Source organism: Podarcis tiliguerta (genome assembly GCF_965153285.1).
Source record: "Podarcis tiliguerta genome assembly, chromosome: 18".
Classification (NCBI taxonomy): domain Eukaryota; kingdom Metazoa; phylum Chordata; class Lepidosauria; order Squamata; family Lacertidae; genus Podarcis; species Podarcis tiliguerta.
In genome coordinates, this window is record NC_139551.1 from 12104580 (window position 1) to 12129001 (window position 24422).

Below are 24422 nucleotides of genomic sequence, written 5' to 3' on the forward strand. Positions count from 1 at the left end.
AGAGACATTACACACACTTTTGTAAATCAAGAAAATATTTAATAAAAAAAAAGGATGTTCCCCAGGCCACGCCCCTCTCCCTAGGCCACACCCCTTCTCCATGGCCACACCTCTCTCCAGGGAAGTGAGGGAGGGTCGTCCACCTGGGAAAGTGGCCCATCTGGGAGAAGGAAAGGCCTAAACTTGCACTGCCTTGTGGGATATTTTGGGAGAATAAATGTGTAAACCCTGCAGAAATCTGGAGAGGAGTCCCTAAGGCAGTTGGATGGTGCCTTGTCTGCCTCCTCCCGGCAAATCCTGCAGCCCAGCTGATGCCCAGCATCTCGCTCTGCTTTCCTTTTTTACCCCATCAGTGAGGCCAAGGGGGGAGGTCTCATTGTCTGGGCCATGGGTAGGAAAACTAAGGCCCGGGGCTCGGATCCGGCCCAATCATAGCTGTCAACCTTCCCTTTTTTTGCTGGAAATTCCCTTATTCCAGCGCCGTTTCCCGCTGCTTCCCGCTGCTGTCCCGGATTGTTAGATATCCCGTAGACTGTCCCCAGGACAGGTGAGGCTGCTGATCTCTTATTTTCAAATCTGAAAGTGAAAGCTATGGGCCCAATCTCCTTCTCAATCCGGCCCACGGACGGTCCGGGAATCAGCATGTTTTTACAGGAGTAGAATGTGTCCTTTTATTTAAAATGCACCTCTGGGTTATTTGTGGGGCATAGGAATTTGTTCATTTCCCCCAAAAAATATAGTTCGGCCCCCCACAAGGCCTGAGGGACAGTGGACTGGCCCCCTACTGAAAGAGTTTGCAGACCCCTGGTCTGGGCAGCCCAGGACGCCCAGACACAAGACCCAGGCCTGTGCCAAGGGGGGGTCACTTGGGTGTTGTTAGTGCAGCAGGTTGACTCCACACCCCAAAGGCACACTCCATTGCGCCTCAGGAAGAGAGCAAGGGCCAAGATCAAACAATTGCAGGCCTGTGGCACAAATTGAGCAACAGGTGTAAGGAAACTTTGTGATGGATTGCTCGTCATTATGGCAATCATTCCTGGCTCTGGAACAATGGCAGTCCCTGTAAGGCATCACACGCCCTGTTTACCTGGCCTTTGCGAAGGACATCCTGCTTTAGCGTCTGTCAGTCAAGGCCAAAGGAAGCAATTATGTGAGCGAGGGTGAGCACAGCACCTGAATGCAAATCCAGGCAGGAGCCAGTGCAAATCAGAGCATCCTAGAGTTGGAAGTGGGAAGGCTAGGCTAAGAGAGAGAAGAGAGAGACTCCAACCACCTCGAAGGTCACAGCTGAGTGGTGGGATTCAAACCCTCGTCCCTCCTGGGTCCTGGTCCAACACACTAACCACTGCACCACCACTGCCTTTCTTTGTTTGCTGACATGGGGACGAAATATCACCCACACCAGCCCTATGGCTGCTCACCACCCCAGTGCCACCTCCCCAAGCAGGAACTCCAGGCTGCCCTTTGCCCAACCCAAACCACAGCTGCCTCTTTTCCACAAGGAGGACAGAATCATAGAACCTGGAGTTGGAAGATAAAGGAGTTTTGGGGTTCCTGGGCGCAGCACGTCCTACCAGGAAGACCCCAGAGGAGTGTTGCATTGTGGGTCAGGATTGTCAAAGCTGCTACAATTTCAATGTTCAAATCTTTATTGCCATCCGTTTGAAGAAGTCAAACCAGTCCAAGAGAAGCCAGCTGCACCCGAGGCATCTGCTCAGCTTACCCTGAAGGGCTAAGGGCGAAGAATAAATTACCCCAACAAGCCCCACCCCCCCATAGCTGCCGCAGCCCCTCAAATACAGACACACACACCCTCCCTGCGGTTCTCTGTCCAGGAGAAAAGAGTTTGAGAGAGTGGAAAATCATTCAAGGAAACATTGCCCTCTGCTGCAGGAGACGAGTTCGAGAGAGGAGCAAATCCTGCAAGGAAAGGGCATCCTCCATCGCAGTTTCCCCCATTCACACACACACCCCCAAAATCCCCGCCTCCCCCCAGCCTCAGAGGTTTGGGAAAACGACTTTCTTCCCGCAGACCAAGTCTGGTTGGTGGATGGCATCCCACATCACCAGCATCTCGTAAGGAACGAATCGGTGCACCAGGAGCAGCTCCTTGTAATAGCAGGGGTCAAAGGACTCGAGTTTGGACGAGGGCACGCGCACCCCCACCGTGCGGATGCCCATGTGCGAGGCGGGCGCCAGTCCCGCCCTCTCCAAGCACATGCCCAGGTAGACGTCGTCGATGGGGAACAGCTCAATGCCCAGGGACTTTTGGTAGATGGTCCGCGAGGTGAAGCCGGACATGAGGACCCCTCCGCCGCCGCAATAGGGCGGGTACGACTTGGAGGTGGTCACCTGCTCGGGGACGTAATACTTGCTCCACTTCTCACGGATGGGGCCCACGTTGGTGATCAGCTGCCCCACAAAGAGATGCTCATCGCCCGCACCCGGGATGCCGAGAAGGTAGCGCACCATGTTGTCCGTGTTGGCGAAGACGTCGTCGTCCCCGTTGAAGACGAACCGCACGCCGGGGCAGCGAGACTCCATCCAGGCATGGAAGAGGACCTGCTTGAGCGTCAGGTTGAAGAAGCTGTCCTGGAAGCCCCACTGCAAGATGTCCCCATGCTCCTCCGTCTCCAGCCGCAGCAGCCGGCCAAGCTTGCGGGCATCGCGGGCATTCCCCGGGACCCCCGCCAGGAAGACCCTGCGGATGTGGACGCCCTCAAAGGTCCGCTCGTGGCCCCAGGTCTTGCGGATGATCTCCCGGCGCTCATAGTTCCCCGGAGAGGACTTGATGGCCAGCAGGAGGAAGACCTCGTGCGAGGACTCGGGCCGCCCGCATTTCTCCGGCAAGTCCAGGAGCAGCGGGAACATCTTGCAGTGCTTGTAGCGCAAAAAGTCCTGGATGTGGCCCGGCAGCTCGGCAAAGCCAGGGACGCTGGCCACGGAGACGTTCTCGCGGCACTCGGCAGCGGGGCTGCGCCAGGGCTGGGTGGCGGCAGCAGGCGTGGATGGACTTGGGGTGGCGACTCTGGGCTCCGTTGAGACAGCAGGGTCCTCGTCAGTCTGGAGGAGAAAGAGGAGCCCCATGAAGCCCACCACACCCAAGACGGCAGCCTCCACCTTGTAGGACCAGCGTCGCAACATTTCCACCTGGGAGAGAAGGGGAGAAGAGAGGGGGTGAGAGGCACACGAGGGATTCCTGTGTTGCAGGGGTTGGGCTGGATGACCCTTGGGGTCCCTTCCAACCCTACAGCTCAGGGAATGAGGTAGATTCTCTCTCACACACATACGCTCACCGAGGACTGATCCAGGCGGGAACCAGGAGTAAATCACACCATGCAAATAGGAGTGGACTCTTTTCTGTTGGCAAGCACTCCTGGGGGGGACAGCAGACCCCCCAGCGTCTCCTAGTAGGCACGTCTCTGGAATGGCATGTCCCTTCACTCCCAAGTGCCCCTCTGCAACACTTCTCATACGAAAAGTGCACACCAGTCTTTCGGCATCACGCAGCAAGAAGATAGAGACATCTGAAGATCTAAACTAGGTTTTATTCACAATATATACAGAGAATCCATAATCACGTCTGTGCCTTCCAAACTCTGGCAGAAACCAGAAAGCACACAGCAAAATGAAAGTACAGTCCAATAACACTCTCAGACGGAAGAGATAAGACAGTCTTCCGTTCCCACACTCTTCTCAGACATCTCATGTGGTTTATCCTAATCACACTAACCAGCACCAGTTACGTAAAATCCTAACATTTTCTGGCAAAAACAGGATCTGCACAGGCTGTCAAGCCTAGTGAGCACAGCAACTATTCCCCAGTAGTTCTTACCCCCATGAAGCAGTTGCAGAGACTGAAGGTCCCGGCCTCCCCATAGCCACCTAAATCCTCTCCTCTCCAGGGTTTCCCCCAAGCAATTGGAGACTGCAGCCAACCTTTCCTCCGCCCTTTTCATACCTCTTCAGGTTCTGGGAGACAAAGAGGGGACAGGAGTGTAGCTGGAACACCCCCCCCCAATCATTCAGTTTGTACAAACTTCACACACATTCACACTCACACACTACATACACTATGCTTCTGCTATAAATTCATAGAAAATCAACCATACATCGGATTTCCACTGTTCCACTTTTATTTTACTCCATGAAGGAAGGACTACAAAATGGGGAAGATTTGATACAGGGCAGCCATAATCTCTTGAGCATACCAGTACATACATAGGAGCCCTTCCCAGTTGCTATGTCAACCCTGATGGTCTCAGACAGAAGACCATCAACAACACAACGGACTGCATACACGAGTGGATTCAACAAGGACTATAACAAAAGAACAGTGATTGGATTCCCCCTCAGGGGGCAGGAAACTGCGACTACTTTTTGTCTTCTGAAAATGACTCATGGGGAGGGGTAGAAGGGAACCAGCCAGGTGACAGGACACTCAGGTTACCACCACCACCCCTCCCTCAACCCCTCCGTTCTGTGATGTATGCATGATGTTTCTGGGGGTGGTCTTGATCTACAGGGTGGGAATTTCAAAAGTTTTTATAAGGCCTTGCACACCATTTTTCTGTGTCCTTTCCTCTCTCCTGCAAATGAGGGGAGCACTCTGTTGCAACAGTTCAATAAAGGCCAAGCCTACAGGCTGCTGTTTTGCTCCAAGTTATCCTGGTTGGTGTCTTGACTTTTTGTCCAAGGGAGCCCTCGAATTTTTCCGGTAACAGTTTGGCGACCATGCTCAGGGACACTTGGTCCTCCTGTGAAGGTGAGGGGGGAGATAGAGGGGATCGGGCGCCACTGGGCAACCTTAGCCCAGGGATCCTTTTTCCTCTCCCTGTCTCCTCTTTGCGGGCGGTAATCAATCGTCACCAGAAAGCTCAACCAGGGGGAGCAAAGGCAAGGTCAAGCCGGCTAAAGAGAAAGGATCCCGGGATCCACGGGGGACATCTATGAACGTGAGTATGGTTTGAAATTAATACATTGGGAGGGGGGTGGAAAAGCAACGTCTCCACGACAGCTAGACTTTTTCTTCTTTCCTTCCTTGACGTCTCTTTTCGGAGCCAGGAACGTCCTGGAAACTTTCTCTCTCTCTCTCTCTCTCTCTCTCTCCGTTTCTCTCTCGGAGTGTGGCCGGAGAAACCGCGGGAATTCTCTTTTCCTTTTTCCTTGATGTCTCCCTTCGGAGGGTGGCCAGGAACGTCTTGGAAATCTTTCCCCCCCTCTCTTTCCCAGTTTCTCTTTCGGAGTGTGGCCGGAGAAATTGTGGGAACTCTCTTTTCCTTTTTCTCGACGTCTCCTTTCGGAGTGTGGCCAGGAACGTCCTGAAATCTTTCTCTCTCTCTCTCTTTCTCTCTCTCTGTCATTTGCTTCCTTTCAAATCTTTGTTTTCTCAGACCCCGATCTGGCACTGCAATGCGCAGGCGTTCAGCAGGGAATCCCGAACTTAGTCTCAAAGGCTAGGCAGGAGGCTGTCGTGGATGGTAGAACGGGAGGTTCACAAACCGGGGCCCCACACTAGGGTTAGTCTTGTAAGCAGCGCTGAAATCAATTCCAGATCCGTGGTTATTTTCCAGGTCAAAGGGACCCGTGGTTTTCCAGGCTAGTGCCTGTGGTTTCCAGACAAATTGCTTGTAGTTTACTGGTAGGCAGGGATTGCTTTAGCTGAAAGATAACTTGAATACTGATAGAATATTCTTTTCTCTACCCCCCTTCTTGTACCCGTCCTTCTATCTCCCAGCGTAATCTACTGAGCAACCCCCCCTTAAAGGGAAATGGGAGCTCACTCTTCTGAACACCCTAGCTGGACTCCTCCTGGCAACAAAGCTTCCACTAAGCCTTTTTGCCCCAGAGAGGATTCTGATACGCCCCTGTTACACTGTTCTTTTGTTATAATCCTTGTTTGTCATCTACAACTGGGGAAAATAAAATAAAATAAAATAAAGGGGCAAAATGGTCTTTCCAAGTACAGATTGCGAGACTGTTGTAACTTTTCATGGGTGGCTTAGGCCCACCACCTGGAACCCAGGGCACAGCGGCCACCTCAGGGATCCTTCAACAAAATCAGGGTGTGAACCCTTAGGGAGAGCTGAACACATCAAAATTGTGTTGTTAAACTATAACCTCCCAATGAGGATTGCAAGAAGAACCTCAGAGGTCTGGACCTCAGTGTCTGGACTGAACGATGGGGGTGGAGACACTCCTTCAGGTATACTGGGCTGAGGACGTTTAGGGCTGTACAGGTCAGCACCAACACTTTGAATTGTGCTCGGAAACGTACCGGGAGCCAATGTAGGTCTTTCAGGACCGGTGTTATGTGGTCCTGGCAGCCACTCCCAGTCACCAGTCTAGCTGCCACATTTTGGATTAGATGTAGTTTCCGTGTCACCTTCAAAGGTAGCCCCACGGAGATCTCATTGCAGTAGTCCAGAGCATGCACCACTCTGGCAAGACAGTCCGTGGGCAGGTAGGGTCTCCGCCTGTGTACCAGATGGAGCTGGGAGACAGCTGCCCTGGACACAGAATTGACCTGCGCCTCCATGGACAGCTGTGAGTCCAAAATGACTCCCAGGCTGCACACCTGGTCCTTCAGGGGCACAGTGACCCCATTCAGAACCAGGGAGTCCCCCACCCCTGCCCACCCCCTGTCCCCCCAAACAGTACTTCTGTCTTGTCAGGATCCAACCTCAATCTGTTTGCCGCATTCCATCCCCCAACTGCCTCCAGGCACCCACACAGGGGTCCCTCCCAACTCTGTGAGCCTAACTCACAAACAAAATACAATAATGCTGTAATACTGATTGCAACACCATTCTTTGTAGCCCTGAACTGTGCATTGATGGAGGGGGGTAGCTGGAGCAGGATACTCTTCCTCTCAGGGTCATGGGTTTGAGCCCCACCTTGGCCACTGCAGGGGGTTGGTCTAGATGACACTCAGGGTCCCTTCCAACTCTACAATTAAGATTTAAAACAACAACACCACCACTGCAGGCTTGTCCTTTTGCACCTGGAGGGCTTCTCCTTCTCTTCCTCTAGGCAAGCTCTGGACTGTAAACACCCTGCATGACTCTCCAAGGCCCCGGAAGGACATGACAAGGTTTAAGTCTCTTGAGAGCCAGTGTGGTGTAGTGGTGAAGAGCGGTGGACTCCCAATTTGGGGAACCGGGTTCGCGTCTCCGCTCCTCCACCTGCAGCTGCTGGGTGACCTTGGGCTAGTCACACTTCTCTGAAGTCTCTCAGCCCCACTCACCTCACAGAGTGTTTGTTGGGGGGGAGGAAGGGAAAGGAGAATGTGAGCCACTTTGAGACTCCTGAAGGGGAGTGATAAAGCGGGATATCAAATCCAAACTCCTCTTCTTCCCTTAGTTTCCTTTTCTCTGACCTGCGGTTATAATTACAGTGGTACCTCAGGTTACAGACGCTTCAGGTTACAGACGCCACTAACCCAGAAATAGTGCTTCAGGTTAAGAACTTTGCTTCAGGATGAGAACAGAAATCGTGCTCTGGCGGTGTGGCGGCAGCAGGAGGTCCCATTAGTGGTGCTTCAGGTTAAGAACAGTTTCAGGTTAAGTATGGACCTCCAGAATGAATTAAGTACTTAACCCGAGGTACCATTGTATTCCTAGAGCCTCTTCCTCCTTCCCAGCCAAGACTTGGTCTCTCTCTCTCTCTGTGTTGTGGCAACAAGTCCCGCAGAGCCTCTGGTGCCAAGCGCTTGTTATCTCCCTGTTTGCTTTCTCCAAGCCACAGGCTCCAATTAAAGGAGTCCTTATCTGGCAATATCTCCCAGCAAACAATCTGCACAGCCAGCCCAGAGACGTTTCAAAGTGCAAAGGCAGCAAGGAACAAATTCCCAAAATGAAATGAAAAGAAAAGAAAAGAAACTTTAAAAATCCTTTCAAGATGGTGAAATGGAGTCACAGAATTGGAGGGTTGGAAGGGACCCCGAGGGTCATCCAGTCCAACCCCCGGCCATGCAGGAAGCACAGGAATCCCTGGCAGGTGGCCCCCCCAACCTCTGCTTAGCAACCTCCCAACACCTTCTTTCATGGGAGTCCACTCTGCCATCGAAGGACTCTTACCCTCAGAAACTGATTCCTGATGATAAGCCAGAATCGCCTTCCTCACCCTTTGAATCCGCCAGTTTGGATCCTGCCCTCTGCCAGTTCTTGAGCAGTTCTTTGGTCTGTTTCGGAGAAAGTAACTCCCTGCGCCCGGTGGTGGCACTTGGCCTCTGCTTGCACCTGAAGACATTGCTTCCGCTCTCGCTTCCCTTTCTAGCTATTTTGGGGTCTGTTTTGCAACCTCCGACAATTTCCGGAAGGCATTAATAACTCAGTTTCGTGCATCGACTTTGCTAAGGCACAAACTGACTCCAGACCAGTTGGGAAATGCTCTCTTTGATATATTTATCTCAGGGTGCTTCACTCATCAAAACACAGGGAGCCGTGTTATTTACCAGTCAGGGTGGGTTGTGGACTAGATGACCCTGCAGTGGCTTTCCGGCAGATTTCAGGATTGAACCTGAGGACTTCTGCAGGAGCTAAGTTTCTAGACCTCATGCTTTGGGAAAAAAGGATGGGTTTGAATGGAACGCCAGAAGTTGCTTTGCACTGAGGCCTAATGAGCAACTCTCCCCAATAGGTCTTGCCCCAATGAGGCAGTTGCAGACCCTCCGGGGTCCCAGTTTCCCAGGGACAGCTCCGGAACTACAAAAGCTGTCCCAGTTTCCCTCTTGACCCCAGAATGTCGCGCTTTCCCTTTTTCTCCATGTCTCGGAGAATAATGAAAAGAGGTCTGCATGTAGGTGCAAAAACAGAGCCCTGTTTATCCGGAAAATAAAATCCCTGCACCAAATGAAGGAAACAATGAAGCTGGCAGACGGAGCCCTGCCTATAATCTTGAAGGCAACGGTCCCCACTCTGCTTCAGAGTCTTTCATTGTAATGCTTCCACAGCCAGCCAGTTCTTGGAAACGCAGGGAGTGTCTCTTCCTTATTTGCAACAGCAAGAACTGATCGACAGTGGAACAGACTCCCATGAGAAGTCTTGGCAGGGGGTTGGACTCGATGGGCCTTGTGGTCTCTTCCAGCTCTTCTATGATTCTATGATTCTATTCTATGATTCTATGAGAAGTGGCGGACTCTCCTTTCTTGGAGGTTGGGTGGTCCTCTGCCTGGGATGCTTTAGCTGAGATTCCTGCCTTGCAGGGGTTGGGCTGGATGACCCTCAGGGTCCCTTCCAACTCCACATTTCTATGATTCTCCCTGCTAACAATTCCTGCCTTGCAGGGGGTTGGATGAGGTGATCCTCAGAGTTCCTTCCAACTCTGCACTTCTATGATTCAATACGCCTGTCTTCTCAGGGGCTGAAGATCCCTAAGAGCTGAGGAATCCAGATAGACTGTCCCTGGACCTGGAGGTTCCAAAAGAAGAGCGGAATTGCTAGATCAGACCCAAAAGGGGCCCATCTGTCCAGCATCCTGTTCTCACAGAAGCCCTGCAAGCAGGATTCCAGCAAAAGTGCCCTCTCCCCTCCTGGGGATGCCAGGCAGGAGTCTACATTGCCTCTGACTGTGGAGCACAGCCACCCTGGCTAGTAGCCATCGATAGCCCTCTCCTCCTCCGTGGATTTGGCCAATCCTCTTTGAAAGCCATGCAAGTTGGTGGCCACTCCTGTGGCAGGGAGTTCCACAGCTTAACTCTGAGCACCTCTGAGAGCAGGAGCTGGCCTGATCCCATCAGGTAGTTCTTCTGTCACCGGTGGAATGTTGCAGGGCTGCAACCAAACCAGAGGCCACGTCAAAAAGGGGACCCCTCCCTCATCGGGCAGACCCCACCTCAAGTCACATTCCAAGCACACCGCCGCACGGCATTCGCCTCTGCATTGCACACAAAACTGGCCCCAAGAGAAATCCAGCCCAGGACATTCTGCTAGCTCAGAATGCAGCTAAGCTGGTTTCTTTGTGGGTGGAAATTGCCATCAGCCTCTTTGGACTCAATCCAAGGTGGCCAAAAATGAGGCGAGGTCCACCCAGGGCAGTGCTGTGTGGTGGTCAGCCGTTTCACACAGAATCATCAAAATGGAAGGGGTCCCTGAGGGTCATCTAGCCCAACCCCCTGCAATGCAGGAATATATCACCCAACGTGGGACTCAAACCCATGACCCTGAGATTCCAGCTGTATAGTTCTGATAATCTAGCTGCGATTCCTAGTTGTGAACAAGTCCTCAAAGTCAGGCTGAGAGTGAGCGACTGGCCCCCAAGGCATCATCGCCCAATGAGCACTGAGTGGGGAGATTGGGACCCTGGTCCCTCGCGAGTCTCAATCCAGCACTCTAACCACTGCGCCAGCGCTGCCTCCACAAATCTCAGCTAGATAGGAACCAGGGCAGGGGGTTGGGCTGGATGACCCCTGGGGTCCCTTCCACCTCTATTCTTCCACGAATGGTCTAGCTCAGCAGAAGGCAGCTTTGGCTACATCAACCTGTCCTGTTTCAATCTTTTTGGGAGCCAAATTCAGGGTGACCTCTACTCAGAGTAGACTCACCGAAACCAGAGCAAGCTCACTGAGCCACGCCAGCTGATTTGGGCAGGTTCTGCTCCGAGTGAGATGCCACCTCCGGAGGAAGAAGTGGCTTATTTTATTTTGCAAACGGGACCAAAAAACAATTTCCAGAGGAAAAAGGGGATAAATCTGTCCTCTGGGGAGGTTGCCTAATCTCGGTGCGGAGCCCCAGTGTGGTGTAGTGGTTCAGAGCGGTGGACTCCTAATCTGGTGAACCGGGTTCGCGTCTCCGCTCCTCCACCTGCAGCTGCTGGGTGACCTTGGGCCAGTCACACTTCTCTGAAGTCTCTCAGCCCCACTCACCTCACAGAGTGTTTGTTGTGGGGGAGGAAGGGAAAGGAGAATGTGAGCCGCTTTGAGACTCCTTTGGGTAGTGATAAAGCAGGATATCAAATCCAATCCAAACTCTTCTTCTGCCACCCAGAAAGTCCCCGGGAGTCAACAGTTTCTTAATGGGGACCAGAAATGCCTGTTGGGCGAGTCGCTCTTTTGCAAGAGGCCCCAGGGCACAACAGATTTGGCAAAATCTGCCCCAAGTTAACAGTGAGTCACCAGAGGCAGCCTGGGGAGCAGGGCTGAGCTTGGGGGCTGGATCTCCGGTGAACTTGGAGATCTCACGGGACCTGGAATCCAGGGGTTGGGGGGACCCCAAGTGTAGCAGGAGCCAAAAGGGGAGCGAAGCAGCCCACCTAGTCCAGCACCCTGTCCTCCCAGTGGCCAAATGTCCCCAAGGACTGGGGAATGGAGATAGACTCCTTCTGGACCTGGAGGTTCTACAAGAGTACAAGAACCCGGCTGGATCAGGGAAATGGCCCACCTAGTCCAGCATTCTGTTCTCACAGCGGCCGACCTATTGCCGCTTTTGGGAAACCCCATAAGCAGGATTGGAGTGTGAGAGCAACTCTCCCCGCCTGGTTTCCAGAAGCATTGCTGCCTCGGACTCCGGAGGGCAGAGGACATGAAAAATAAAAAACGCCAATGCTATTCTGGCTGTTGCAGCTTATAAATTAGATTTATTCACATATTTAGGCCTGGATTTAGATGGAGAGAGTGCAAACCTGACAGCCTGGTCATCTCATGAGGGGTTTGTTCCCCACTAGAGACCAAAGCATCTCCAGAGGGAAAATGTCAGGTTCTGCACTTAGACAGGAAGAACGAGATGCACAAATATAAGATGGGGGACACCTGCCTTGCCAGTAGAATCATAGAATGGTAGAGTTGGAAGGAACCCCAAAGGTCATCCAGTCCAACCCCCTGCAATGCAGGAATCTCAGCTCAAGCATTCAGGGCAGATGGTCAACCAAGCTCTGCTTAAAAACCTCCAAGGAAGGAGATTCCATGTGAAAAGGACTGAGGGGTCTTGGTGGACTCCAAGCTGAACATGAGTGAACAGTGTGATGCAGCAGCGGAAAAAGCTAATGCCATTCTAGGCCGCATCCACAAGTCTAGTTTCCAGATCAAGAGAAGTCACAGTGCCACTCTATTCTGCCTTGGTCAGACCACACCTTGGTCAGTCCTGTGTCCAGTTCTGGGCACCACAATTTAAGAAGGAGGTTGACAAGCTGGAAGGTGTGCAGAGGAGGGAGGCCAGAATGATCAAGGGACTGGAAACCAAGCCTGATGAGGAGCGCTTGAAGGAGCTGGGGATGTTTAGCCTGGGAAAGAGGAGACTGAGAGGAGAGAGGAGAACCATCTTCAAACATCTCAAGGGCTGCCCCGTGGAAGATGGAGCAGGCTTCGTTTCTTCTGCTCCAGAAAGTAGGACGTGAACCCATGTCTTCAAGTGACAAGAAAGGAGCGGCTCTCCATGGTTTGAGTCTAACCTGCAGATGCCCTCAAGGGATTGAGCTCAGGCACCTGCATGCAGAGTGAATGTTCTGCTGAGCTACTGCCCCCCCTAGAAATGAAGGAAGAGTCTAGTCCTCTTGGTTGGCATAAGTAGGAACACTGGACGCTGCTGAGTCTTCCAGCTCAGCCGGCAGCAGATCTCTGGGACTGGGGGAAGGGTGCCTCTTCCAGCCCTACCTGGAGACATTGTGGGGTTCAAGTCCCCCCACCTGGCCATGAAAGGTCTGACCTGGGGAGCCAGCTGTGTAGCCTCTCAGTCTAGCCTTCCTCGGAGGATTGTTGTACAGTTCACACACACACACACACACACAGAGAGAGAGAGAGAGAGAGAGAGAGAGAGAGAGAGAGAGAGATCCACATTCCCCCTTCTCGCTGGCTGGGATCTTTGGAACTCCCTTCCTCAGGAAAACAGCCCAGATCCTTCCTGGCTGAAGATTTCCTTGTTCCCACAGTCTTTGGGGAGCTGACTGCTTTAATGAAATGTTGCTGCTGTTTCTATTTAAAACAGATTTTATAGATATATATATAGTCTTATTTCTATCAATGTTTAACTGCTTTTTAATGATTCCCCCCCCAAAATGTGGTTCTTGCTTTTATATGTCAGCTGCCTTGAGTCCCTTTCACGTGGCGTATAAATAAATACATAAGAATAAATGAAAGCATCTTCTGGAGCAACCTGCAGGGCGCCAGTCTCTTCCAGCTCTTCCAAACTACAACTCCCAGAGGCCCCAAACCAGCGCCGCACGGAGGACATCAATCCCTGGAGGGCTGATCACCGCTGCGCCTGTTTACTGCTCAGTATGGCTCTTCATTTTTTGGATTATTTACTTTTTATACCATTTAACTCTTGCCAGGTGTTTTTTTTAAATCTTCATCCAGAAATAGTGTTTAACAGCTGCAAAGATTTATAATAGCTAAAATGCAAACACTAAGATTATAAAGCCATAGCTAAAAGGTAAACGCTAAGGTTATAATAGCTTAAAAGTGCTTAAGATTATAACAGCTAAAAACTGGAAGGGAAAAAAGCACATGAATGGGTTGAGAAAAATCTGGAAACTCTGAGTAAGATAATTACAACCAGCCCTGCGTGTAAATGGGGAGGAAATAGATTTATTTATTTTTTTGGCAATGTTTTAGATCAACAAGTTCAGAGACAAAGTCCAGCCTAATGCTGCTTTGAACCTGCTGTGACAATATTTCGTTATCATGGGTTTATTGTGCTTATCTGGGGAATAATAATAATAATAATAATAATTTATTATTTATACCCCGCCCATCTGGGTGGGTTTCCCCAGCCATTCTGGGCGGCTTCTAACAGAATATTAAAATACAATAGTCTACAGACACACATCCTAATTCTATTTGGGGGTTTTTGCCCCCCCCCCACAAAAGCACCAAGGCTTCTGAATGGACTCACCCAGAGACTGAGCCTCCTCTCCGCCTTGCAGGACTCCGGCAAAGAGTCCGTCTGCCTCGCGCACCTGGTAGCCTGACTCACCTGGGCAGGTAAGGGGCGGGGCCAGGCACGGCCAGGGGCGGGGCTTGAAGGTACCCCCCCGCCCAGAGCAAGGTCGGCTCCAAGCACCCCAAAAAGGAAGGGGGGAAGCAGAGCGAGGTGCTGCCTGGCTTGCGGAAGGAGAGCCTGATAAGATTACAGGTGTGTGTTTGAGCGAGAGAGAAAAGAGGAATAATCTCAAGGGCGTGGAGGAAGGGAACCAGATCTCCCAGGCAACACCTGGGCGGCTTAATTTCCCCTCGCCGGACCCACAGGGTCCAATTTTGTCTTCTCCCCACCCCGTTTCGGAAAAATTATAGTAGTAGTAAATAAATGAATAAATGCTCTACAGTTCTACGGTTCTCTGACAGTATTCGTGTTTATCATGCTTTTTATCATGTTTTTATTACTGGTACTGGGATCTTTTGATAAAAGGGTATATAAATGGAATAAATAATAATAATGTTGCAACAATATGTAGGGGAAGGGGGGGGGTAGAAAACTGACTTTATAAATTGTTATTTCATACAATTTATCTGCCAGTTGGTTGTAAAGGGAAAGCGGTTTGCAAGGAAGATGAAATGATAATGTTATCACTAAACATTTAATTTGGCTAATTAAGCCATCTGTTGCCTTTTAAACAGGGTGGAGTGGCGTGCGGTTTTCATTTGTTACTTTGCTATGTAATTTTGTTTTTATATTGTACGCCGCCCTGTGATCCTCAGGTGAACAGATGAATGTCATAAATAATAATGATTTAAAACCTGCAGAAAGTGTGCAAACCACAACAGATTAAAACTTTAGAAAGAGCACATCTTTTACCTGCTGTGAGAGTACAGTTGGCAGGACGGGGGGGGGGGGGGGAGTCATGACAAGGACTAACCACAGTATGATGCAAACAGGCATATTGGGGAAAGTGACTCAAAAATCAGCAGCAGCAAGGAATTAAGATTAAATTGTGAGTGGTTAACTTCTACTCGGGATCAGAAGTCTGTAATTAAGTCTCTGTTGGCGATTCATGGAGGCTTTGTAAAGAATCACAGAATCATAGAATTGCAGGGATGGTGGGAACCCTGAGGGTCATCCAGTCCAACCCCCTGCAATGCAGGAATCTTTTGCCCAAAGCGGGGCTCGAACCCACGACCCTGAGATTGAGTCTCCTGCTCTACCAGCTGAGCCATCTCAGACTCTGTTCCACTTGCCTGCGCAGTGACTGAGCTCAGGTAACCACAGTTACAAAATGTATTATTTGAGCGACCTGCATAGACAAAGGCGGAGGAAAGTTGATGAGATGGCTATTCTTTGAAACTGATTTATGACTCTTGGCTCATCTGAGAATAAAACTGTATGTTTAAAATGTTGAAACTTGATAAAAATTAAATTGGGAAAAAATGAATTGAGGGGACACCAAACTAGGAGGGGTCACAGGAGATTCAAAATGACCACAAGACATTGCAGACCTGGGCGCAAGCTAACAAATGAATTTCAGTCGGACAGATGTCAGGTTTGGCACTTGGGCAGGAAGAACCAGATGCAGAAATAGAGGAAGGGGGACACCTGGTACTAGCAGGACCTGTGAAGAGGATCTCTAGGGGTCTTGGTGGACCACAGGCTGAACATGAGCCCACAGGGTGAGGCAGCAGCAGAAAAAGTGAGTGCTCTTCTAGGCTGTATAAAGAGAAGCATAGTGTTCAGATCAAGGGACGCGGGTGGCGCTCTGGTATAAACCACTGAGCCTAGGGCTTGCCGATCAGAAGGTCGGCGGTTTGAATCCCCGCAATGACGGGGTGAGCTCCCGTTGCTCGGTCCCTGCTCCTGCCAACCTAGCAGTTCAAAAGCACGTCAAAGTGCAAGTAGATAAATAGGTACCGCTCCAGCAGGAAGGTAAACGGCGTTTCCATGCGCTGCTCTGGTTCGCCAGAAGCGGCTTAGTCATGCTGGCCACGTGACCCGGAAGCTGTACACCGACTCCCTCAGCCAATAAAGCGAGATGAGCACCGCAACCCCAGAGTCGGCCTCAACTGGACCTAATGGTCAGGGGTCCCTTTACCTTTAGTGTTCAGATCAAGGGGGAAAACAGAACTGCTCTCTTCTGCCTTGGTGAGACCACACCTGGAGTCCTGTGTCCAATTCTGGGTGCCACAATTTAAGAAGGGTGCTGGCAAACTGGAATGTCTGCAGAGGTTGTCTGTATGCCAGCAAGACCTTTTCTACCATGGAAAGGAGGTGGCGGACTCTCCTTCCTTGGAGGTTCATAAGTGGAGGTTGTTTGACCATCTGCCAGGGTGTTTAGCGGAGATTCCTGCTTGGCAGGGGGGTTGGACTGGATGACCCTTGGGGTCCCTTCCTACCCTATAATCCTGAGATTCTTTGACCTCAGAAGGTGTTGGGAGAGTTAATTGGAGACTTCTGAAACTGGTAGGGTGACCATGGGGGGTATAGTTGCAATTCTGGCCCTGCAGTAACTAACTACACCAGGGGTCAGCAAACACCAGGGGTCATTTTCAGCAGGGGGCCGGTCCACTGTCCCTCAGACTTTGTGGGGGGCTGGATTATATTTTGGAGAGAAAAATAAAGAACAAATTCCTATGCCCCACAAATAACCCAGAAATGCATTTTAAAAGACATCTGAAGGCAGCCCTGTTTAGGGAAGCTTTTATTGTTCAACAGACTATTGTATTTTAATAATTTGTTGGAAGCCTCACAGAGTGGCTGGGGAAACCCAGCCAGATGGGCGGGGTATAAATAATAATATATTATTATTATTTTAATTATTGCAGTGGGTTGGGCTGGATGACCCATGGGTGCCCCTTACAAAGCTGTTTCTAGAACAGCACCTGCAGCTATGCCCAGTTTGTTGTTCCCCTGGCATGATGAACGCCTTCTGCAGCGGCCGCCGTGTCACCATCCCTGAGCAAACAGTCAGGGGCTCTGACCAGACTTTCCTGTTCTACCTGCAGGCTTACTTGCAGACACCCTGTTTGCACTGGATGTTCTCTCTCTCTCTCTCACACACACAGACACATTCCTTCTCCCCTTCCACCATCGTCTTGCACAGCCTGAGGATGTGCAATGAAGCTGAGTGCTGTGAAATTCAGGACAGATAAAAGGAAGCAGCAGAGCTGAACTGTGGTACTCCCTGCCACAGGATGCAGCGATGGCCAGCAACTTGGATGGCTGCAAAAAAGGATGAGGGCCAATTCGTGGCTATGGATGGCTGCGCTTCTGGGTGGCAGTTGCAGGAAACCACAGGAGGAGAGGATGGTCTTGTGTTCGAATCCTGTTTGCGGGTTTCCCGTAATGGGCATCTGCTTGGCCACTGTGAGAACAGGATATTGGATGATGATGATTTGCTAGGCATGATCCAGTAGCCCCTTCTGATGTTCCAACAATTTTTAAAAATGAAAAAATACTGTTATATTACCAAGCATTAATATATAGTGGTGTATATTTTTATTATCCTAATGTGCATATAATTGTCAATAACCTATTTTTCTTTCTTTTCCATCCTCATTTGCTCTTTTCTTTTTCTTCTCTTTTTAGAAATGAAATTCTTCTAATAAAATATTAATAATAAAACATTCCAACTGTCTATTATTATTATTATTATTATTATTATTATTATTATTATTATTTACTATGCCTGATCCACTGCCTCTTGTGGCAAAGAGTCCAGTTTATCTAAGAAGCCCTTCCTCTCCGGTCTCAAATCTCCCAACGTTCAGCTTCACCTGATTGTCTGAGAGTTCTAATGAGAAAAGGAGGAAAATTTCCAGTGGGAGGGAGTTCCACAGTCCAGCTAAGCGCCGGGTGACACAGGTGCTTCATTTTCTGCGTCCTGAATTTGCCAGCGTGGAATCTGCTTATGCTGTAAATGTGTTTCGAAGAAAGATTTTAGGAAACTTTAAATACCAGCGCACACAAAGTCGTTTTTTAGAAAAACAAGTGGTTTTTATTATTAAAAGAGCAACTTTTCCAACAGCAATTCTCCCCCCCCCCTTTTTTTTTCCCTACCCTTAGCAGCTTGGAGAATGGGAGAGAGCCCCCTCCCGACTTCTGGGCTCTGACGCAGCTTAGGAATGAAAGATGGAGAATACAAAATAACAATAAAAATAATATGGAGCGATTTGTGGTAAGGGAGGAACGTCTTGCCCTTCGGTGCAAAATCCCTTCTGCCTCGAACTGCGCACGGATCCGCCTCCTCCTCCATTCCTCCATTCCCGGGTGGCTGCTTGTCTCTCCCCAACTCCAGTGTTTTAAAATCCAGGCGAAAAATAATTTAAAAACACGCAAACATCTCCTTCCTGTCGCAAGACACACTTTTGGAACAAACCGGAGGCGGCTGCTGGGACGGGGTCGGATCAGGAGCCAGCGAGGTAAATCCCTGGAAAAGGAGAGCAAGGAGGGAACTTTGGGATTCCTGCCTTGCAGCAGGTCAGACTAGATGACCGCTAGTGCCCCTCCCGACTCTGCCAGCCCCCATTCCTACTACCTGTGGCGAACCTCTTCTTGACCAGCGACATGCGGTACCCGCTGCCCACCAGCTCCACATCTGCCCCGGAAAGGGTGCTCCCCTCGCTGGTGAACTGGGCTGCCACAGGGCTGGGCTTGCTGGGACCAGTCAGGGGTTCCCAGCTGGCCAGGAGGCGGCCGGATCCTGCAGAGAAAAGAGAAGAAGAGAAGGACCCAAGCGAAGGAGATGGGCCCCCCCCCCAGGTTCCAGAGGTGCGCAGGGGGCGGGCAAGAGGAAGAAGAGCCGCCCACCAGCCGGACTGGAGCCTGGCATCCGCGCCACCTCTTTGCCAGCTCACCTGGGTGCCCTTGGGTACCAGGGAGGTCCAGGAGCCGCCACAGCAATCGCTTCTCCTCCAGGTTCCTGCAAGAGGGAGAGAAAGAGACAAGCTGGTTGGGCCATTTGTACATTTTGCTGCAGAGCCTGGTGCTGATGACGCCAAGGTCGCAGGTTCGATCCCCGTAAGGAACAACTGCCAATCCTGCATTGCAGGGGGTTGGACTGGATGACCCTCAGGGCCCCTTCCAACTCTACCATTCTATGATTCCAGGATATATATATATATATATATATCCAACAACCAAAACACAGACAGTGAAAACAAACAGTGAAAGCCCCCAGGCGGCTGATAGATTGGGTATATATAATCAATAATAACATATTCAAATCAACCATATGTACAATTCTAGATACCTTAACACTCCTCCCTCCACAAGGTTTATTTAACTTTTAACATTTTAATTGCCCCAAATTGTTCAAACCTGCCCAAATAATTCAGTACTTTCTCAAACCAATCGTCCTCCTCCTCCTCCCTGACCTTAAACCCTTTCATTTTATGTATCTTCACAGTTAGATATTCTAATATTCTAATAATATTTCCCCCTCCATTGGATTCTAGGATTTCTATCCCTGAGGGACTCCCCTGGGAATGGCTTTGACCGGCCGGGTGAAGCAGGTGAGGGTCTGGCCCCCGGTGAGTTAGGGGCTTCCCCTGCGTGCAAAGACAGGCGGAGGGAGTGGACGAGACCAAGAGGGGGTCCAAGGGTCAAGAAGGCGGTCTCTGTTTGTGCTGTAGGATCTGTCCACCTGGGAAGGAAGGAAAACCTGGACCCTAAACCTCCACTGGCTTGTGGGAGAAGAAGGAGCCAATCTGAGTGGAGCCCCTAAAACAGTCTTGCGTCTCACCTTCCAGCAACTCCTGCAGCCAGGCTGGGGCCCAACATCTTGCTCTCACAGAGTAAAAAAAGAGGAGAGTTGGGACCCCAAGAGTCATCCACCCAACCTCTTGCAATGCAGGAAACTCCCGTCACTCAGGCCGAGGGGGGGGGGCTCTTTGCCGTCTGGGCAGCCCCGGACCCCCAGACACACAGCCCCGGCTTCCCCCCAAGGAGGTCACTTGGGGGGTGCTGAGGCTTCACCCCCGGAGGCACACTCCGTTGCTTCTCGAGACAGACGGATGCCAGCCACAAGACTCCCTTTCCCCTTTGGGAAATGCATCTGCTTGGTTTTGGGGGCCAATGAACTGGGGGGTGCAGAATCTTAGAAGTGCAGGCTTGGGGGGTCACCCAAGGGTCCTCTAGTCCAACAAGGGAGGAATCTTTTTGCCCAACGTGGCTTGAACCCACAACCCTGAGATTAAGTCTCTCATGCTCAAGCAACACAGCAATAAAACAACTTGGTATCTGAAAAACAGTTAAAAGCCGCCTTAAAACAGGGGAGCCTTTTAGCCCTTGTGCAGCTATGATTCCCAGCTCCCTTAGCAAACTAGTTCCCGGGATTCAGCGGCAGAGACTTCTGGTGGAATTGCATTTGCCTTTTTCGTTGTGAGGACAGAATGCTGGACCAGAAGGGCCATTTCCCTGATCCAGCCGGGTTCTTGTACTCTTGTAGAACCTCCAGGTCCAGAAGGAGTCTATCTCCATTCCCCAGTCCTTGGGGACATTTGGCCACTGGGAGGACAGGGTGCTGGACTAGGTGGGCTGCTTCGCCCCCTTTTTGGCTCCTAGTACACTTGGGGTCCCCCCAACCCCTGGATTCCAGGTCCCGTGAGATCTCCAAGTTCACCAGAGATCCAGCCCCCAAGCTCAGCCCTGCTCCCCAGGCTGCTTCTGGTGACTCACTGTTAACTTGGGGCAGATTTTGCCAAATCTGTTGTGCCCTGGGGCCTCTTGCAAAAGAGCGACTCGCCCAACAGGCATTTCTGGTCCCCGTTAAGAAACTGTTGACTCCCGGGGACGTCTGGGTGGCAGAACCAGCCGGGGCTCTGCGCCGAGATCAGGCAACCTCCCCAGAGGACAGATTTATCCCCTTTTTCCTCTGGAAATTGTTTTTGGTCCCGTTTGCAAAATAAAAGAAGCCATTTCTTCCTCCGGAGGTGGCATCTCACTCGGAGCAGAACCTGCCCAGAACAGCTGGCGTGGCTCACTGAGCTTGCTCTGGTTTCGGTGAGTCTACTCTGAGTAGGGGTCACTCTGAATTTGGCTCCCAAAAAGATTGCAACAGGACAGGTTGATGTAGCCAAAGCTGCCTTCTGCTGAGCTAGACCATTCGTGGAACAGTAGAGGTGGAAGGGACCCCAGGGGTCATCCAGCCCAACCCCCTGCCCTGGTTCCTATCTAGCTGAGATTTGTGGAGGCAGCGGTGGCGCAGTGGTTAGAGTGCTGGACTGGGACCAGCGAGGGACCAGGGTGCCAATCTCCCTGCTCCGTGCTCATTGGGCGATGATGCCTTGGGGGCCAGTCGCTCACTCTCAGCCTAGAATACCTGGCAGGGGGTTGCGACCAAGTGAAGATCTTTCTCTCCCCTCCTTTACCTCAATATAATTAATTTAACACAAGTATAAAATTTAATATGCATTTAAAAGTTGGCCTGCCAGGCTTCCAGGATGTTTCTCTTTCCTCCCTTCCTCAGTGGTGGCCCCCGCCCTGGGGAACGCCCTCCCGTCAGACCTCAAGGACTTTTAGAAGACGTCTGAAGGCAGCCCTGTTTAGGGAAGCTTTTAATGTCTGATGTTTTATTCTGTTTTTAATATGTTGGGATCTGCCCAGAGTGACTGGGGAAACCCAGCCGGATGGGTGGGGTACAAATAAATTTATTATTATTATTATTACTCACTGCTCAATGTAACTATTAAAAAATAATAATGATAAAATGTGAAAATTCCATTTCCATATTTAAGACTTCCACAGTTAACATAGGAAATACTTTTCCCAATTCTATTTCAATATATTAACACATTTTAGCATTTCCCCCCCTTTTCTCCCCTCCTTTGTTTCCCATTGACTTAAGACTTTTATTCAACTATCACGTATTCCCAAATGTTAAGCAGAGTCCCTTTTGACTTGATCAGCCCACAAAAACCACACGTTATAAATCAATATTCCACAAACGCAGCAAGGGCGGAATATTAATTTAATAAACAGTAATCATGAACTTGTCTGTGAAGCTGGAGGTCTCCCCAAGACAACCCCCCCCCCCCAAAACCAGACCCGGGTCTCACCACGAGGCGCTCGGCTGGGGCTGGACGTTGGCAGCCGGTTCTTCAATGGGCAGGAGGATCTGGACGTTGCCCAGGGCCGCGGCCGAGGCCAAAGCCCCCGTGTTGTAGCTGTAGTCAATGCGCACCCGCGTGGCCTCCGACCCACAGGCCCAGTCCACCGAGAGCTGCAGGGGGGCCCAGCGCGGGCCTTGCTTGGAGTACTGGAGTCGAGGGGCAGGGGGGGGGGAGAGTCAGAAAGACAATCCTTTCTCTCTCCCTCTTTCGGGAAGGGTCATCCAGCCCACCCCCAGCCATGCAGGAGCCATGGGGGAGAAATCATGGAAAGGTTGAAGCAAAAGGGACCCCGGGGGTCATCCAGCCCACCCCCGGCCATGCAGGAGCCATGGGGGAGAAATCATGGAAAGGTTGAAGCAAAAGGGACCCCGGGGGTCATCCAGCCCACCCCCAGCCATGCAGGAGCCATGGGGGAGAAATCATGGAAAGGTTGAAGCAAAAGGGACCCCGGGGGTCATCCAGCCCACCCCCGGCCATGCAGGAGCCACGGGGGAGAAATCATGGAAAGGTTGAAGCAAAAGGGACCCCGGGGGTCATCCAGCCCACCCCCGGCCATGCAGGAGCCACGGGGGAGAAATCATGGAAAGGTTGAAGCAAAAGGGACCCCGGGGGTCATCCAGCCCACCCCCGGCCATGCAGGAGCCACGGCTGGTTCCGGACTCCCGGTGGTCCTGGGCTGCTTAGAGAGGATGGGGGTCTGGAAGCACTGGGGGGGGGGGAGGAGGTTCCTCAGCCCTTCCCTCCCCCAACCCAACCACCCGCAGGGCCCGTCTGCTCCACCTGGTATCTGAGGAGGGTGACGTTGTAGTACGGGGCGCCCGGCGCCTGCTCCGCCTGCTTCTGGAGGTGTGCAGTGAGGGCGGCCATGTTGAGCCAGAAGTCCTTGCTGTGGGGGTCACTCTGCGAGGCGTCACTTGGGGGGGGGCGGAAGAGAAATCCATCACCACCCAGGAGGTCAGTCTGGTTCTGTGGGGTGCCCCCCACAATCCGAGAGGAGAAGGACCCCCTCCCTGCTCCAACAAAGTCCTACTCAGAGTAGGAACAACAGGCCAACTTGGCTCTCCCCTGCTTTTGGAGGTCTGGCTCTCTGCCCCACGGATTGAGCTCCCCTCTCATTCTCCCCCCAACCACGTGCAATTCTTGGGGGTCCACATAGTCCTCCGCAGTGGATTGGGGGGGGCCCGGGGAGAAAGCAGAACAGGGCAGCTGGATCCGACCCTCGGAGCGGAAGGGAGCAGAACCCCGCCCGGCTTTTCCATTTTCTTGCATGCAGACTGTCTCCCACAGGGGCACCCTATGCCCCCCATCCCCCCCCCCCCGTGGTACCTGAAGAGGAGTTCGGTGTTGGGCAGGAACTGGTCGATGGCGGCCGTGTGGCGCAGGCGGAAGCTGAGGACGGGGGGCGCAGGGGCGCTGCTGAAGACGCGCAGGATCCCCGCTGGGAAGGACATGGTCAGCTCCCCCGTGACCTTGACCAGGCAGCTGCAGGAGAGGCGAGAGAGAGCCGGGCATTATCACCCCTGGCCCTGTGTGCTCCCCCAAATCCAGGCACTCTCCGTCCCCCCCCCCGCCAGGAGCCCCTTCACGCCCCAGGAAGGACTGCCGCTTGCTTCTGCAAAAGAGCGCCAGCGGGAGAGCCCACTGCCCCACATTGCCGCCTCTGCTTGCAAGTCATAGAGTTGGAAGGGACCCCTGAGGGTCATCCAGCCCCACCCCTTGCAAGGCAGGGGGCTTGAACCCACGACCCTGAGAGTCAGAGCCTCGTGCTCAACCAGCTGAGCAGAGAGATCCGGGCAGAGCAAAGGGAAGTTCAGTGAAGCTGGTGGATGTTTCATTGCATTTAAAATTTTTTGTTGGGAGCTGCCCAGAGCGGCTGCGGCAACCCAGTCGGATGGGCGGCATGGAAATAATAAAATTGTTGTTGTTCCACAAAACAGGAAAAGTGTATAGATCTGAAACCGTGGCCATGAGAGAGAGAGACCACCCACATTCCCAGAGCCCGAGTGCAAAGTAGGACGGAGACCTTAAAAGCCTTGTTTCGCATCAGGTACCCAAGCTGACCTGTCATGAGCAGAGGGAGCAGCTCTCCACCTGCCTTGGGCGTCAAGGCCAGGATTGGTTCTGGGAGCCAAGGGGCGACTGCACAGGATCTTGCAGGAACCGGGGCGACTCCGCAAGGCCTCACATGGGGTTGGGGAACTGAGCGGCCCTGGCCCCTTCAAAGCTCTTTTTGCACCCCGCAGTCGCCTCAGTGGCCACCAGCTTCCTCAAACGCAAACCCAGAACTTTTGAGATCGCCTCTAAACCAGTGTCAAAGTTTCATACTCGTTCTGTGCAGTTTGGAGTGAATTGGAAAGTGCCAGGTTTTGGGGTGTTAAGTACGAACACCAGTTTTGTGCGTCTATTACCGTGGACGCTCGGGTTGTGAACGTGATCCGTGTGGGAGGCATGT

The 24422-nt window shown here is 51.8% G+C and overlaps 2 protein-coding genes and 3 long non-coding RNA genes across 8 annotated transcripts in view; 1 reads left to right on the top strand and 4 right to left on the bottom strand.

The window, feature by feature from the left end:
* Positions 1 to 7523, bottom strand: part of LOC310668660 — a 151027-nt gene extending 143504 nt beyond the window's left edge. Inside the window, exon 1 of the long non-coding RNA XR_014506765.1 lies at positions 7403 to 7523. This is a non-coding gene — a long non-coding RNA (uncharacterized lncRNA). The remainder of the gene's footprint in view (positions 1 to 7402) is intronic.
* Positions 18 to 13889, bottom strand: B3GNT3 (UDP-GlcNAc:betaGal beta-1,3-N-acetylglucosaminyltransferase 3). Of its 3 annotated transcripts, none has more exons than XM_083421799.1 (2): positions 13827 to 13889; positions 18 to 3150 (listed from the first exon to the last, which is right to left on the bottom strand). In XM_083421799.1, the coding sequence occupies exon 2, from the start codon at positions 3142 to 3144 to the stop codon at positions 1999 to 2001; it is 1146 nt and encodes a 381-aa protein (XP_083277925.1). In that variant the 5' UTR covers positions 3145 to 3150; positions 13827 to 13889; the 3' UTR covers positions 18 to 1998. The 3 variants fall into 3 exon arrangements, with proteins under 3 accessions (XP_083277925.1, XP_083277926.1, XP_083277927.1); XM_083421800.1 differs by lacking the exon at positions 13827 to 13889 and adding an exon at positions 8079 to 8208 and having other exon boundaries at positions 1238 to 3150; XM_083421801.1 differs by lacking the exon at positions 13827 to 13889 and adding an exon at positions 3291 to 3906 and having other exon boundaries at positions 1238 to 3150.
* LOC310668248 lies at positions 4119 to 5115 on the bottom strand. The gene is made up of 2 exons (XR_014506671.1): positions 4399 to 5115; positions 4119 to 4200 (listed from the first exon to the last, which is right to left on the bottom strand). It is a non-coding gene; the product is annotated as an uncharacterized lncRNA (long non-coding RNA).
* Positions 13842 to 17483, top strand: LOC310668696. Its single transcript, XR_014506804.1, has 2 exons — positions 13842 to 13915; positions 16963 to 17483. It is a non-coding gene; the product is annotated as an uncharacterized lncRNA (long non-coding RNA).
* A 433-nt stretch (positions 17484 to 17916) lies between these two features.
* The window catches only part of FCHO1 (FCH and mu domain containing endocytic adaptor 1), a 36724-nt gene continuing 30218 nt past the window's right edge, over positions 17917 to 24422 (bottom strand). For both annotated transcript variants that reach the window (XM_083421428.1, XM_083421427.1), the window contains exons 23-28: positions 23297 to 23452; positions 22751 to 22883; positions 21917 to 22116; positions 18716 to 18780; positions 18397 to 18561; positions 17917 to 18288 (exon numbers count right to left, since the gene is read on the bottom strand). In XM_083421428.1, the coding sequence (XP_083277554.1) occupies positions 18266 to 18288; positions 18397 to 18561; positions 18716 to 18780; positions 21917 to 22116; positions 22751 to 22883; positions 23297 to 23452 (742 nt within the window). In that variant the 3' untranslated portion in view covers positions 17917 to 18265. The remainder of the gene's footprint in view (positions 18289 to 18396; positions 18562 to 18715; positions 18781 to 21916; positions 22117 to 22750; positions 22884 to 23296; positions 23453 to 24422) is intronic.

Bases quoted from the DNA above. Each gene is read 5' to 3' on its own strand.
- B3GNT3 (XM_083421799.1), bottom strand. From the start codon at position 3,144: ATGTTGCGACGCTGGTCCTACAAGGTGGAGGCTGCCGTCTTGGGTGTG.